Source organism: Alosa sapidissima, chromosome 1 (genome assembly GCF_018492685.1).
Source record: "Alosa sapidissima isolate fAloSap1 chromosome 1, fAloSap1.pri, whole genome shotgun sequence".
Taxonomy (NCBI): domain Eukaryota; kingdom Metazoa; phylum Chordata; class Actinopteri; order Clupeiformes; family Clupeidae; genus Alosa; species Alosa sapidissima.
The window spans coordinates 43,396,148-43,412,893 of NC_055957.1; the positions used below are offsets into that span (position 1 = coordinate 43,396,148).

Here is a 16,746-nt window from a genome sequence, read left to right on the forward strand (position 1 = left end):
TATAAGAAGTTTACAGGACTTCTTCCTGTATGAAAAAATATATAAATATGAATATACTAAGTATGTTATGTAACATTTATATATTTATTGATTGGCACTTCTAAGTTTAAGGTATACAGGGGGACAGAGGTAACATGGTGAGGTAGAGCAATATGTCCTGTTGACAAGTGCTCGTCATGTGGAGGGATTAGGCCAAAGCCGATCAACACTTTGTGGCTGTATCCGAGCATCAGTAGGCTTTTCACCCTAAACGATAATAACATATAGTAAGGAAAAACCTTTTTTTTCAGGTAATTCACTGTCCATATCCGAGAGGATACTAAATGAATGCTATTCTTTGGCTATCTGCTGTGGTCTGTCTGAGGCAGCAAGGATCACACAATCAGATGTAGGTTGATGATTTCAAACAAAAGTGCATCTTACAATATAACTCTCTGATCATGAACACATTGAAAAGGGCATTTTGTTGATCTCTCATAGCACTGAATATATCCATAAATGGAAAAGATAACTGTGATATTTGTTATTATTGAATGTAAGATTTTTACTGATTTTTACTATCAATGGAAGACAGGTAATGTTTTTGAGAACTCATACATATTATAGATTGTATAAATGCTGTATTTTTTGTTGAACTACTGTGAAATAAGAAAACAATACATTCCGACTGTTATTGTGTCATGACAGTCACAATACTATAAAATAAATAGAATATGGTTTTTTTTTCACCTCACTCTCTTAATATGACAGACAGGGTAGACCTCAGTGAAAGCACTAATAACTCACACATGGGGTTCCTTTTTTCTGGTAAAGTAAAAATAGGCAGTTGTAAATAGTCTTAGTGTATTCACTGTCTGTTTTTTTTTAAACATGATCATGCATTTAAGAATTCTTATGTTTTATTATTATTATTATTATTATTCAGCAAGTAATGGGTTGCATTCTAAACATGTTTTGCAGAAGATCAATATTTGGTTAGTGAACCATGAAAAGCCAAAGAATATAGTTTTTTAAGTATAGAAACTATTGAGGAGATTTAGCAATGCACTCTGTGAATGTTGTCTGGTCAAGTGAAGGTTGAAAACCCAACATTTTGTCATGCAGTCTTTTGAATACTTTTGAATACCCACCCCTTTCTCTTACATGTGTTTTTGTTACATGTGTTACCTTTAGAATATGTATATGTGAATATTTTTGCACTGACAATTGCAAGACAATAAAAAAGTAAAATAATGTTATATGGCCTTTTAAGAATAATGGTTTTGCTTGCTCACACAACATCCATACCCCTTGTCCACAAGACTCTAACAGTTTCTAGGTGAGTTAATATGAAAGCCTATGAGTCATATCAAATCATATGAAGTCAAAATAATTCCAGATAGCGTAGCTATTTGTTCATTATAACAAACTTGTTGACAGAACCTTTGTGTATCTAGTTAATGGACATTTATGGAAACTCACCCAAATGACCTTGTGAACTGACATGATTCCTAGCCACTAACACAGAGCTTCTCTGCAGCAGGCTGTCCTTTGCACAGTGGCACTTAGCCAGACTGTTAAAAAGATGAGGCTTCAGTCAATCAAATCTCCTTTGACTAGGCTTTCTTAGCTCCTACTCCTCCCCTCCCCCCTATTCCCTTTGGCCTTGCTTAACCCGGGAAGCAAGTGATTTCTTGGTAACCAGTAACTGCTTGAGTCCTCAACAGGTGGACCACAGCCTGTCTCCTCACAAGACCATCTGGCAGAGCTACAGTTAGTGTTGCGGACGAGGTGCATAGACAGAAGTGATGTATTTGCTGCTGCAGTTCTTAAGGTCAAATATAGGCGAATGATCTTCAGTTTGCACCTCAGCCTTTCAGAGAGAATGAAGTAAACGTCATGATAGTGTATTTGCTAATTAACTGGCCTAAAAAGCAGTAGCCTGAAAGTTGTGGGTTCGATTCTCAGTTGCCTTGTGCACCACCTACCAGCTCCACGAACTGGAGCGTGCCTTCGAGAAGTCCCACTACCCCGATGTGTACAGCCGTGAAGAGCTCGCCATGAAGGTCAACCTGCCTGAAGTCCGGGTTCAGGTCAGTGTTGGTGGTTTAATCTGATCTGATATAATTTAGAGGCTCTAGAACGTATCTATCAGGATTCTGCTTTGATGTTCTTATTCAATGAAGTCCTCTCTGGTGTGTTTTTGAACTTGTTGAATTTTATAAAGTCTCTTTGGATGCATTTATTTACTGAATCTCTCTCTCTCTCACACACACACACCCACACACACACTCACATTAGGTCTGGTTCCAGAACCGGCGTGCAAAATGGCGGCGCCAGGAGAAGATGGACACCAGCACGATGAAGCTGCACGACTCGCCCATGCTCTCCTTCAACCGGCCGCCCATGCCCATTACATGTAACAGGTAAAGGAATTATTCAATCAATCAATCAATCAGTCTAGGGTTTGTTCCTCGAAAGCATTCGGTTAGTTGACTTAGGCTCAGTTCTTGATCTGTTTAGGTTTAGACATCAGCTCAGTCTTCTCCTTTTGAGAAAAGGAAACGCTAGGCCTTGCAATCTGTCACTCATTAACCAATTTGTGAAGACATGGAGCTCTAGGTGTCTCCCTAACAGCTTTTAGTTGGTAGTCTTTATGCCTACACCTAACAGACGTCACACTCAGTAAACACACCTGCACGCCCAATAGACTTCTTATAAGAAGTTTACAGGACTTCTTCCTGTATGAAAAAATATATAAATATGAATATACTAAGTATGTTATGTAACATTTATATATTTATTGATTGGCACTTCTAAGTTTAAGGTATACAGGGGGACAGAGGTAACATGGTGAGGTAGAGCAATATGTCCTGTTGACAAGTGCTCGTCATGTGGAGGGATTAGGCCAAAGCCGATCAACACTTTGTGGCTGTATCCGAGCATCAGTAGGCTTTTCACCCTAAACGATAATAACATATAGTAAGGAAAAACCTTTTTTTTCAGGTAATTCACTGTCCATATCCGAGAGGATACTAAATGAATGCTATTCTTTGGCTATCTGCTGTGGTCTGTCTGAGGCAGCAAGGATCACACAATCAGATGTAGGTTGATGATTTCAAACAAAAGTGCATCTTACAATATAACTCTCTGATCATGAACACATTGAAAAGGGCATTTTGTTGATCTCTCATAGCACTGAATATATCCATAAATGGAAAAGATAACTGTGATATTTGTTATTATTGAATGTAAGATTTTTACTGATTTTTACTATCAATGGAAGACAGGTAATGTTTTTGAGAACTCATACATATTATAGATTGTATAAATGCTGTATTTTTTGTTGAACTACTGTGAAATAAGAAAACAATACATTCCGACTGTTATTGTGTCATGACAGTCACAATACTATAAAATAAATAGAATATGGTTTTTTTTTCACCTCACTCTCTTAATATGACAGACAGGGTAGACCTCAGTGAAAGCACTAATAACTCACACATGGGGTTCCTTTTTTCTGGTAAAGTAAAAATAGGCAGTTGTAAATAGTCTTAGTGTATTCACTGTCTGTTTTTTTTTAAACATGATCATGCATTTAAGAATTCTTATGTTTTATTATTATTATTATTATTATTATTCAGCAAGTAATGGGTTGCATTCTAAACATGTTTTGCAGAAGATCAATATTTGGTTAGTGAACCATGAAAAGCCAAAGAATATAGTTTTTTAAGTATAGAAACTATTGAGGAGATTTAGCAATGCACTCTGTGAATGTTGTCTGGTCAAGTGAAGGTTGAAAACCCAACATTTTGTCATGCAGTCTTTTGAATACTTTTGAATACCCACCCCTTTCTCTTACATGTGTTTTTGTTACATGTGTTACCTTTAGAATATGTATATGTGAATATTTTTGCACTGACAATTGCAAGACAATAAAAAAGTAAAATAATGTTATATGGCCTTTTAAGAATAATGGTTTTGCTTGCTCACACAACATCCATACCCCTTGTCCACAAGACTCTAACAGTTTCTAGGTGAGTTAATATGAAAGCCTATGAGTCATATCAAATCATATGAAGTCAAAATAATTCCAGATAGCGTAGCTATTTGTTCATTATAACAAACTTGTTGACAGAACCTTTGTGTATCTAGTTAATGGACATTTATGGAAACTCACCCAAATGACCTTGTGAACTGACATGATTCCTAGCCACTAACACAGAGCTTCTCTGCAGCAGGCTGTCCTTTGCACAGTGGCACTTAGCCAGACTGTTAAAAAGATGAGGCTTCAGTCAATCAAATCTCCTTTGACTAGGCTTTCTTAGCTCCTACTCCTCCCCTCCCCCCTATTCCCTTTGGCCTTGCTTAACCCGGGAAGCAAGTGATTTCTTGGTAACCAGTAACTGCTTGAGTCCTCAACAGGTGGACCACAGCCTGTCTCCACACAAGACCATCTGGCAGAGCTACAGTTAGTGTTGCGGACGAGGTGCATAGACAGAAGTGATGTATTTGCTGCTGCAGTTCTTAAGGTCAAATATAGGCGAATGATCTTCAGTTTGCACCTCAGCCTTTCAGAGAGAATGAAGTAAACGTCATGATAGTGTATTTGCTAATTAACTGGCCTAAAAAGCAGTAGCCTGAAAGTTGTGGGTTCGATTCTCAGTTGCCTTGTGCACCACCTACCAGCTCCACGAACTGGAGCGTGCCTTCGAGAAGTCCCACTACCCCGATGTGTACAGCCGTGAAGAGCTCGCCATGAAGGTCAACCTGCCTGAAGTCCGGGTTCAGGTCAGTGTTGGTGGTTTAATCTGATCTGATATAATTTAGAGGCTCTAGAACGTATCTATCAGGATTCTGCTTTGATGTTCTTATTCAATGAAGTCCTCTCTGGTGTGTTTTTGAACTTGTTGAATTTTATAAAGTCTCTTTGGATGCATTTATTTACTGAATCTCTCTCTCTCTCACACACACACACCCACACACACACTCACATTAGGTCTGGTTCCAGAACCGGCGTGCAAAATGGCGGCGCCAGGAGAAGATGGACACCAGCACGATGAAGCTGCACGACTCGCCCATGCTCTCCTTCAACCGGCCGCCCATGCCCATTACATGTAACAGGTAAAGGAATTATTCAATCAATCAATCAATCAGTCTAGGGTTTGTTCCTCGAAAGCATTCGGTTAGTTGACTTAGGCTCAGTTCTTGATCTGTTTAGGTTTAGACATCAGCTCAGTCTTCTCCTTTTGAGAAAAGGAAACGCTAGGCCTTGCAATCTGTCACTCATTAACCAATTTGTGAAGACATGGAGCTCTAGGTGTCTCCCTAACAGCTTTTAGTTGGTAGTCTTTATGCCTACACCTAACAGACGTCACACTCAGTAAACACACCTGCACGCCCAATAGACTTCTTATAAGAAGTTTACAGGACTTCTTCCTGTATGAAAAAATATATAAATATGAATATACTAAGTATGTTATGTAACATTTATATATTTATTGATTGGCACTTCTAAGTTTAAGGTATACAGGGGGACAGAGGTAACATGGTGAGGTAGAGCAATATGTCCTGTTGACAAGTGCTCGTCATGTGGAGGGATTAGGCCAAAGCCGATCAACACTTTGTGGCTGTATCCGAGCATCAGTAGGCTTTTCACCCTAAACGATAATAACATATAGTAAGGAAAAACCTTTTTTTTCAGGTAATTCACTGTCCATATCCGAGAGGATACTAAATGAATGCTATTCTTTGGCTATCTGCTGTGGTCTGTCTGAGGCAGCAAGGATCACACAATCAGATGTAGGTTGATGATTTCAAACAAAAGTGCATCTTACAATATAACTCTCTGATCATGAACACATTGAAAAGGGCATTTTGTTGATCTCTCATAGCACTGAATATATCCATAAATGGAAAAGATAACTGTGATATTTGTTATTATTGAATGTAAGATTTTTACTGATTTTTACTATCAATGGAAGACAGGTAATGTTTTTGAGAACTCATACATATTATAGATTGTATAAATGCTGTATTTTTTGTTGAACTACTGTGAAATAAGAAAACAATACATTCCGACTGTTATTGTGTCATGACAGTCACAATACTATAAAATAAATAGAATATGGTTTTTTTTTCACCTCACTCTCTTAATATGACAGACAGGGTAGACCTCAGTGAAAGCACTAATAACTCACACATGGGGTTCCTTTTTTCTGGTAAAGTAAAAATAGGCAGTTGTAAATAGTCTTAGTGTATTCACTGTCTGTTTTTTTTTAAACATGATCATGCATTTAAGAATTCTTATGTTTTATTATTATTATTATTATTATTATTCAGCAAGTAATGGGTTGCATTCTAAACATGTTTTGCAGAAGATCAATATTTGGTTAGTGAACCATGAAAAGCCAAAGAATATAGTTTTTTAAGTATAGAAACTATTGAGGAGATTTAGCAATGCACTCTGTGAATGTTGTCTGGTCAAGTGAAGGTTGAAAACCCAACATTTTGTCATGCAGTCTTTTGAATACTTTTGAATACCCACCCCTTTCTCTTACATGTGTTTTTGTTACATGTGTTACCTTTAGAATATGTATATGTGAATATTTTTGCACTGACAATTGCAAGACAATAAAAAAGTAAAATGTTATATGGCCTTTTAAGAATAATGGTTTTGCTTGCTCACACAACATCCATACCCCTTGTCTACAAGACTCTAACAGTTTCTAGGTGAGTTAATATGAAAGCCTATGAGTCATATCAAATTATATAAAGTCAAAATAATTCCAGATAGCGTAGCTATTTGTTCATTATAACAATCTTGTTGACAGAACCTTTGTGTATCTAGTTAATGGACATTTATGGAAAATCACCCAAATGACCTTGTGAACTGACATGATTCCTAGCCACTAACACAGAGCTTCTCTGCAGCAGGCTGTCCTTTGCACAGTGGCACTTAGCCAGACTGTTAAAAAGATGAGGCTTCAGTCAATCAAATCTCCTTTGACTAGGCTTTCTTAGATCCTACTCCTCCCCTCCCCCCTATTCCCTGTGGCCTTGCTTAACCCGGGAAGCAAGTGATTTCTCGGTAACCAGTAACTGCTTGAGTCCTCAACAGGTGGACCACAGCCTGTCTCCTCACAAGACCATCTGGCAGAGCTACAGTTAGTGTTGCGGACGAGGTGCATAGACAGAAGTGATGTATTTGCTGCTGCAGTTCTTAAGGTCAAATATAGGCAAATGATCTTCAGTTTGCACCTCAGCCTTTCAGAGAGAATGAAGTAAACGTTATGATAGTGTATTTGCTAATTAACTGGCCTAAAAAGCAGTAGCCTGAAAGTTGTGGGTTCGATTCTCAGTTGCCTTGTGCACTTAACCCCAAGTTAATCCAGGGGACTATCACTGTCTCTGGACTCTGACTCTCTGGAAAGGCCAGCCAAAAATGACAAATTACAGGAGACCAAAGGCTGGCTGACAATCAGATAAATGGCAATTTTGCCCATCACCAGCAACAGTTATTACATTGGTTGGAAATTATTGTCATGAGCATTCTCTCTCCCTGGTAACAACCTTAATTGAATTCAATTCTCTGCCACTCTGCTCACTCTCTCTCTACTCTGCCTAACCAGCTCCACCTGGCTCCGCCCTGCTCTGCTCTTGTTACCTGGCCAGCTGCGCTGCATTTCCCACTCACCATCCTCACCTTGCCCCACTCTGCTCTAATTACTCTGCCAGCTGCACTGCATTTCTCCACTAACCTCTCCCAGTATATAAAGCCCTGTTTTTCAGCCAAGCCCTGTCAGATCATCTTCAAACCTGGACCAGTAACCTGCCTGCCTGTCTACTCGCTGACTCCTACCTGTGATTCGGATCCATTCTTGACTGCCTCCCTGTTCTACTGCCCCGGTTATCCCGACCTGCCTTCCGGATCTTCTCGATTACTCTCCGATCTTCAGCCCCCCCGGTAACTCGAATCTGCCTTCTGTCTCTCACCACGTTTAGTGCCTAGCCCTGGTCTGTACTACTGCCTGCTGTTCATCTTGCTGTTGTGTGTGTGTGTGTTCCCCCAGGCCGACCACCAGACGAGCGAGCCCAGACGCGTCACCACCCTCAGCCCGAGACGCCGCTCGATCACTGGGGGACACACACACTCAGCACCTTGGACTGGACCCCCCCGGAAACTTGGTGACCCCCAGAGCCCAGGTAACCCACACGACCCTGAAAAACCCCAGAGCCCCGAGAACTCCTAGCACCCCTGGAACCGGAACCTCCAAGACCTCACGATTCTCTCACTCCTCTTCCCCCCTGAACCCTTCAATAAAAAGACTCTGAATTTGAACTTGCGCTCTTGGGTCGTCTTCTGTCCGTGACAATTATAACGTTGGCAGGAGTATTACGTTTAAAACGTGCTGAATTTGTGCAAATTTTGATCATCACATTGGTGGGAAGTTATTACGTTGGTGGGTGTTATAGCCCATCACCTACCCTGGGTGAACCTGTCTGTCTGATCTGGAAAGGAGCCCATTGATGTCCGTTTCCAAATCACCTAGGAATGTGTTTACTTTGGAATTGAGTAATCAACTGCATTTCCAACCTTTATTTTACAAGAAATATGTTTGCTGCACTTCTGAAACGATTTGGTAAAACTTTAATGCACATTTTTAAGTTTAATTTCATTGCTGGTAATGCTTGTGGAAGTTGAACCAGAATATCAGAAAAGCATCAGGCTTCAAGCTTCAGTGTTGTGCTCCACCAGCATTCCCTCCATCACACTGAATAACTATAGGCTTGTTATTCTGATGTCATAGCCATGAAGTCTTTAGGACGACTAGTACTGGCCCAACTGAAGAGCATCACAGGACATGTGTTGGGCCCCCTGTAGTTTGCTTACCGGACAAACATCGGATGATGGCATTAATATCGGACTGCATCTGGGTTATGCCATTTCTAGGCTTTTCTCCCCAACATTTCCCACCTATTTTGGCCACCATCAAATGCTTGACCTCTTTAGAAAGCTGAAGCCTTGTAGTTTCTTAGGAAACAATCAATAATTGTGTGAGGTACTGGCACAGAGGCTAGAATATAGTTTATAATAAACAATCAATAATTGTGTGAAGTACTGGCACAGAGGCTAGAATATAGTTTTTTCTTTCTACCAGGTCACAAACATCTTTGATGTCACTTGAGGAGGTTATTGTCCAATGTTTATATCAATACCATGTGGTATTAAATGGTTCCTAGAGTGTTGATGAGTGGGCACCCCCCTGCTGCACTTGTGCTCCATAAGGACAAGAACGCGGGCAGAAAAAAATCACTGAGGATCCTTCATTCCCAGGACGCTGGGTATGCAGTAACCTCTGGTAGGTGCAACAGAGCCTAAACAACAAAACCACCAGACACAAGAACAGCTTCTTTCCTCTTGCCATCACCCTGACGAACAGCTGACATTTACATGATGGATGTTCTCACTCTACTCTACTCCACATTCCATTCTCTTACACATACTGTTACACTATCACATTGCACTTTATGTACATTGTTTGTCTGGTTTACACAGTTGTAGGTATTACTTGCACATTATCCGAAATAATGTGTACATTGTCAGTACATAATACCTATATTGTATCATTATTATTACCAGTATTATTATTATTGTTGTATGGCCTATTGGATACTGTATATATTGTCTGTAAGGTTATAGTGACACCATTGCATTGACCAGAAACAAATTCCTTGTGTGTACTAACTCACTTGGCCAAATAAATCTGTCTCTGATTGATTGAGGATGAGGGGATGAGGATGCTACCTGATGGCATTGTGCATGGACAGAGTAGGAAAATCAATCAGCTGAACCTGGCAGGTGCCGTTTACTGCCCAAGTTGCAACTAAGGAAAACGTCTGGAAAGTGATGTATACGACTTCTCAAACAATTGCCCTCTTTGTAAAAAGATGACAAAATATAAAAAATATAAGTGAAAATACGGAAATTTTCACTGATAAAAGGAAATAACTGAGTAAGCACAAGAAAAAGAGATAATACTAAATAAACTAACACAAAATAAAAACAAGAGAGCTGAAAGACCAAATGCTAACACAGCTAAGACAAAAAAAAAAAATAGACAAAATCTGAAAGTAATAAATATAGATTGGTGAATAGATGAATAGGGAACCAAAGTGAATGAGAACATGAAATCTTAAAATGCAAAGACAACATTGATATCAAATGGAAAGAAAAGCTAACCATGGTATAGGCCTAAACTCTGCTCTACTGCACACTGAAACAGCATAGGACACTTTCCCTAATGGAAGTTGCAGTGATTTATTTTTGCCTGATATCTTACTCTAAATCTATATTTTGCAACATCCTATGTGGCGTGAAAGTTGATGTAAGGGGAAGAACACATCATTATCAATAGCCTATCACAATTGGGGTAACTTCACAAAACATTAATTAGAGACAATTAAAGAGAGCATAGGCTTGCCTCAAGAAATCATACATCTCAATTGGTCTGACTGGTCTGTTGCCAGACATTTTAGAATATTGTTCACACACTTTGTGGTAGGCTACAAACTCAGTTTAATGTTAAGTGATGCTTGCAAATATCCCAAATCAAATTGGCATGTGCCATGGTGAGACAACCCAACTCTATCCTAAATTGTCTGTATGGCATGATATCAGTGGCGGTTGCTGCTCTTTGCAATAGGGGAAGCTCTGATAAAAATGGTAAATTATTAAATTAATATTATTAAGGTGCTATATTGTTTCAGTGTGCAGTAGAGTAGAGTTTAACAGAGTTGCCCAGTTAGGGGCTCGTCATCACTTTTGTCGTCATGTTGTAGTTCGTTTGTAGTCCATGTGGCCTTTCATGTCCAACAGTTTTAATGTGAACTTAGGAATCTGCCGTTTTTGTCACTTGAAAGTTGCATATCTTTCTTTCACAAGCGTCTTACACTATATTTTAAGCAAATACAGTTGTTTATTTAGGATTAGTGAGTGTATGTTTTAACCTTTGTTGTGGCATCCGTGTTTGTCACACACTCCGACGGCAAAGCACATGAACACTTGCTGTGGGAAAAACAAAGTAGCCACAGGGGCGGTCCTTGTCATTCCGAAGTGCCTTGAATGCACCCGAAAGGCTCTGGTATGGTCCTGCGTCACATTTGCGCGTTAAATCGTTAAGGTTAGCGACTGCGCACCACGGATTAACTGTGATACTCTGCCCCACCAACTGGGGGCGGTATGTCGAGCCTGAAAGTAGGACACAACCACCAAAGAAGCCTGAAACGCCTGAAGAAAAGAAGAACGTGGGATGTGCCAGCACTGAACGAAGGAAGAGCCTATGGGAAGAGCTGATGAAGGAAAAAGCCCCACGAGTAGGCCTACGTTCGCCTGTCTGCTGGGAAGTTTGATAAGCTGGCCCATCGCATCGCTCCATTTATCATCCACCAGAACACACACAGCTCACCTGTTGGTATAGCTGAGAGACTAGCTTAGAGGCCGTTTACACGACACCGCCGGGTGGATTTTCTCTTACCGCTTTCACACCTTTAACGACTCCGGCAAGAAAAAACCTTGCGTGTACACACAGACGTGTAACCGGCTAAATGTGCTGTAGTGCATATGCCAGACCAGTCGATGGCGCCGCTGTGCAGAAGCTTCATGATAATTTCGCGTGAATCGCGTAGAAGAAAACATTGTTGAAACAGTTTGTTAAGCCAGAGAATGTCTAATAAGTGCTCTGGTTAAGCAGTCGCATGAAATAAGGAGACTACAGACAATTCGGTTTTCAATTCAACTGTTAAACTAATAAAGTTCATTTTCAAGGTATGTGACTGCTATGTGAAATTTCAAATGCTTTGCCTACGCATTGCATCAGGTCTGAGCACCACTGGAGAAAACACTAACATGCAGTAAGCTAATGTTTAACTAAGTTAAGCTAACGTGTGCTTCTAACTTAGCCACTAAAAGCTGATAGGCTACATTGTGCACATAAATCATGACAGGGGAAAGAAAAACATTTTAATATGATAAATAAATGGTTTGGTATGTTTTGACAAGCAACATGTCAGGTCGAGTGCCGTGGCTGAGTTGAGAGGTGGGGCTATGTCGTAATAAAGTTGCCGGCTTCGCACCTACAGGCGTCTACATGGCGAAAGTTAGCCGGCGGTTTCAAAAGTTCCCACTTCGGTAGCCGGTTTCAAAAGCTATCGGTTTCAGTCTCCTAAACTGCCGGCGTCGTGTACATGCAAGGCGTAACCGTTAACAAAACCTCACCGGTTTCACAAAAACCGGCGTCGTGTGCACGGCCCCTTAGCCTACTTGCTTATTAGGCTACTTAGCCTATAGCTAAGTGACTCGGTGCCGCGAGGGCAGCAATATTGGTGCGATACAAAGTAAAGACATTTTTCTAAACACAGCAGTGTCATGGTAAGAAAGAGTTGTGCGTACAGATGTCCTCAATTATATTTGTATTGAGTCTTCACACCTGCCTCATACCAAAAAGTACAGTATTAACCAAAAACCTGTAATTATGACATGTCAATAAAAGTTTTGAAGTATTTGTGTTCATAATGTATAATGTCTCACTGTGATAATGGGTGTATTTAGAGCGAGAGGTAGCCTAGGTTATTACTTCAATTATTATTATTATGATAACGCTTTATCCGTTGTTGACAGGCGAGTTTCGAGATTTGAGTTCAGCATTGTTCAGGAGTAGCCTAGGTGATAATGATTGCACCTGGGAGAGGTAGGCTACATTCCCTTTATTATTATAATCACTATTGATAACGCATTATATACGGAACAGGCGAGAATGCATCTCGATCAGCAAGTGTTACTGGGTTTCGCCTGAGCGTTGTACAGTAGATAGATACCTTTAGACCTATATGGCTCTGGGTTTCGCGATTTGATTTTAGCATTGTTCAGTAATAGGTGCTAGGCTACGCTCATTTTTAAAAAATGCATTTAATCCAAAGTCATGTCAGCTCTCTATGCAGGTAGTAGGGCTGTCACTTTTTATTCGAACATGATGTGAAATATCCGTAGTTGAACTATAAATAAACTATTCGGTTTTTAGTGCTGTGTAGCGCATTTCTACAGTCTATGATTCGTTTTATTTTATTGTTTGCCATCTCATTCAGTGCTCTATGATCCAGGGCTCATGACCAAATCAAGCCAATATAATAGCCAGTAGTCACAATGAGCCCATGCAGCCACCCTGTTTCGACAATGAAAGATAACGCACAGAACGGCCAGCCTGAGCAGACAATTACGTCCCCAACTCATCTAAAATGTGGTGTCTTGAAATACTTTGGGTTCTACACCATAGATGGTAAAGTAACCGTTAAATATAATGTTAAAGAATATATCTTTGGATTGTGGCTTTACATCGGTCGAAGTTGACTCCATGTCGTGGTGTCTCACTTAACTCAAAGCCAGGCAAGCATAGGACAGGCACTCTGCTCCATCATCGTTATGGTAGCCAAACAAGTCTTCTTCTGTCTAGGTTTGTTTCTAGGTTTAAGTGTTGTTCTTCTATGTGGTCCACCTACTGGAGGGGAGTGTTTACAGCAGTTCCGTTTCACACATGCGCAGTCTACGCGTCACTTTGACGCGCGGTCTTAAATTTTGGTCGACTCAAAGACGCGACGCATGCCTTAAAAATGACGCAATTCTCGTCACGCGCTCACCAGTGCCGCATGCTCGGGACGCAGACGTGGGAGCGTACCATAGGCTTAAGACTCCCGCGATATTTTAAGGTCATGTGACATGGTGTCACGGTGGAAGTTGAACTTTGAACTGACGTCATGAGGGCGTGTTTCAGCCGGTTTCAGGAGATATATTTTTTCTAAAAAAAAAATCCCATCCACTCCGCTAAACTCTAGGAACGCAACCACTAGATGGCGATGAGATTACTTTCCCTCCCTATTTGGGAGGAATCTCCTCATGACGATTATGACGGGAGTCTCATGCTGCTTCCTTATGTTGGAATATGCGAAAATAAACAGAAATCGAAGGGTACCTTCTTATACGTGATTTCTGCAACAATGGTAGGCTAGCCTACTGAAAACGTTTGGATATTCTGTTATTTTCTGCTGTTGGTTAAATAGATAGACACACATATAGGGGAAACACTTGATATTGAATATATGTGCTACAATGCAGGCCTGTTAACTGTATGACAACAGTGGTTTATTTAAACTACATCATAAGAATTTATTTCGTCAGTCATCATGCTCATTTTAATGAGTAAGAATGAAAGTTCTGCTGGGTTTATTGCAAACAAAATTCCGCGATATCTCCCGCGAGTCACGTCAGGCAGACTGTAGCCTGTCTGTCCGGGATGAGCTGCCCTCTGTTGTAGCTCCTCCCGGCTCAGACCCGGCGGCAGACACAAATTCACGGACGGGCATTACACCTTTCCAGGGGGGGCACTGGAACTTAAATTGATCACGGTAGTTTAAGCTTACACTTGACAAAACATTCTAATATGAAAATGTAGATGCAATTGTTGTAAAATGGTGCAGTTCCTTTAAGAGAGCCCTGTGCGCAGGGATGGAGAGAGAGAAAGTGAGAGGGGATATGTGTGTTAGAACTGAGATGCGTGTGGAAAAAGTAGACGTGCTGTTGAGACTTGAGCTAGTCATATTCAAAATAATGCAAAAATAAATCCACAGATAGCAGCTAGAGTGTTAGGGAGTGGTAAGCTCTGTTCTCCGACTAGGTCAGAAGAAAAAACCTGTAAAGGTTAACGCTATCAAACAAACCCAGAAACTACTAGGCATACTTCTACTAACTACGATATGAGATATAGCCTACCTGCGAGCAGTGGTGGAATGTAACGAAGTACAAATACTTCGTTACTGTACTTAAAGGAGAATTCCGGTGTGATATTGACCTAAAGTGTATTGAAACATGATACCGAGTGTGAACGTATGTCTCATAGCCCATCTCGGCGTGTCCCCTGCACTCCAAAATCTGGCGCTAGTTAGCCGATGCTACCAACAGCTTTTTCAAAAGTGGTGCTTCGGCATCGGGCTAGCCATGCAAATAAATCATTGTTTTACACCCATTTACGAGGCTCAATGTATCTCCACACTTCATTGGTAGACTTCCGAGGGCCCTGACATTTAAAACGAGACATTGAGAACTTTGAAAAAGCACTGGTAGTTTACTTACAAGACGATTTATACAGACAGTATCTTCACAAAGTTTAGCGTTTGCAGCCATCTTGAATTTAGTCACGATAAGTCGAGCGACGAGTAAGAATGAACAAGTATGATAAGGGATCAGATTCCAAAAATAATTCAGTGGAAATGCATGGATTCCAGTTGCTGCTACTGGAAGAAACTGGAATCCATGCATTTCCACTGAATTATTTTTGGAATCTGATCCCTTATCATACCTGTTCATTCTTACTCGTACAATATAGCATTTTCCAGATTAGGAAATATTTCTTAATTGTGTGTGATCAAATAAAGAGCCATAGCCTACAATTGGGGGGTAGAAATGTGAGCGCTCATTCAATGTCTATGTGCGTCTGCGCAAGTGAAACTGAACCTAATCATAACACCTTTCTCAGCAACTTTTCTGTTCAATCAGCAGAATTGGCATTACGATCCATCCGACGTTTCCCTTGTCTACCCCGTTAAACTTCAGGCTCTCGTGTTTTGCTGAATGATATTTTATTTAAGCATCCGTTATATTTAAAGTAGCTTTGGCCTCACACATTTTTCATGCACATAGTGCAACCCAAAGCGCTCCACACAAAACATTGACACATAAAGCAGCATAGTCGACACCTTATCTGTGACGCCAAGACATAAACAAATATATTCACACTGTTCTCCATTTGGAAAATAAGTAATGTAATCTAGTGTATGGATATGTATGCCACCATATATGGAGACTACAAATATGTCTGCCACATATTCACACATAAAGTTCTCCATATATTTAGAAAATAAGTAGTGGAATCTAGTGTATGGATATGTATGCCACCATACATAGAGACTACATATAAGTCTGTCACATAGTCACACATAAACTTCTCCATATATTTGGAAAACAAATAATTGGATCTAGTATATGAAGATATATAGCATCTTATATGGAAAATTAAAATATTTTGTATGCATGTATGGACATATAGCTTTGAATATATGTTTGACATAAATATTTGAATCACATATATGTCCATATAAGTAAAATTATAAGTCCCTGTTATTTGACATATATGTTCATATATTGCCATATATCACATTTTTGTATGGGAGGGCGGGCACAGATGACTTCCAGGACGGGCCTTGCCCCCCAAAGACCCCCCATGCCGCCGTGACTGTCCCGGCTAGCCTCTGAAGATCACGTTTACGTAGAAAGCCAGACCAAGTCAGATCTGCCTCAAGTCGAACAAGCCTATTAGCTTGACTTAGTCAACTGAAACTCAATGCTGCCCTCCTTTGGTAGGCCTTTTCAATACATCCATCCAGGTGTGTTACTGTGTCCCCAGGTCTGGGGGTCAGAGATCCAGGTCTTAACGGGTCAGTGTTAGCAGGCTGTACAGAGCTGCAGGGTCTACCTTGTTCAGGGTTGATATGATCAATAGCAGCAGTCAAGGCTTGGTGAATTTAGATCGATGTTTTGCAGCTAGAGCAAATTCTACTCGTTTCAAACATTTCGTCATATGCTGTGGTGGAACAGTTTACAATTCACTCAATATTGATCGAAACGTTCACTCACAAATGTGTGTAATATGCTATCTAATG

General features: G+C 40.4%; 1 protein-coding gene across 1 annotated transcript; it reads left to right on the forward strand.

Annotated features, from left to right (window-relative positions):
* Window positions 1-743: 743 nt before the first annotated feature.
* On the forward strand, window positions 744-5,094 carry LOC121705033 (retinal homeobox protein Rx2-like). The gene is made up of 5 exons (XM_042085768.1): window positions 744-755; window positions 1,929-2,072; window positions 2,281-2,405; window positions 4,669-4,770; window positions 4,979-5,094. Exons 1-4 carry the CDS (start codon window positions 744-746, stop codon window positions 4,739-4,741), a joined length of 354 nt encoding a protein of 117 aa, XP_041941702.1. The 3' UTR covers window positions 4,742-4,770; window positions 4,979-5,094.
* The last annotated feature ends 11,652 nt before the right edge of the window (window positions 5,095-16,746 follow it).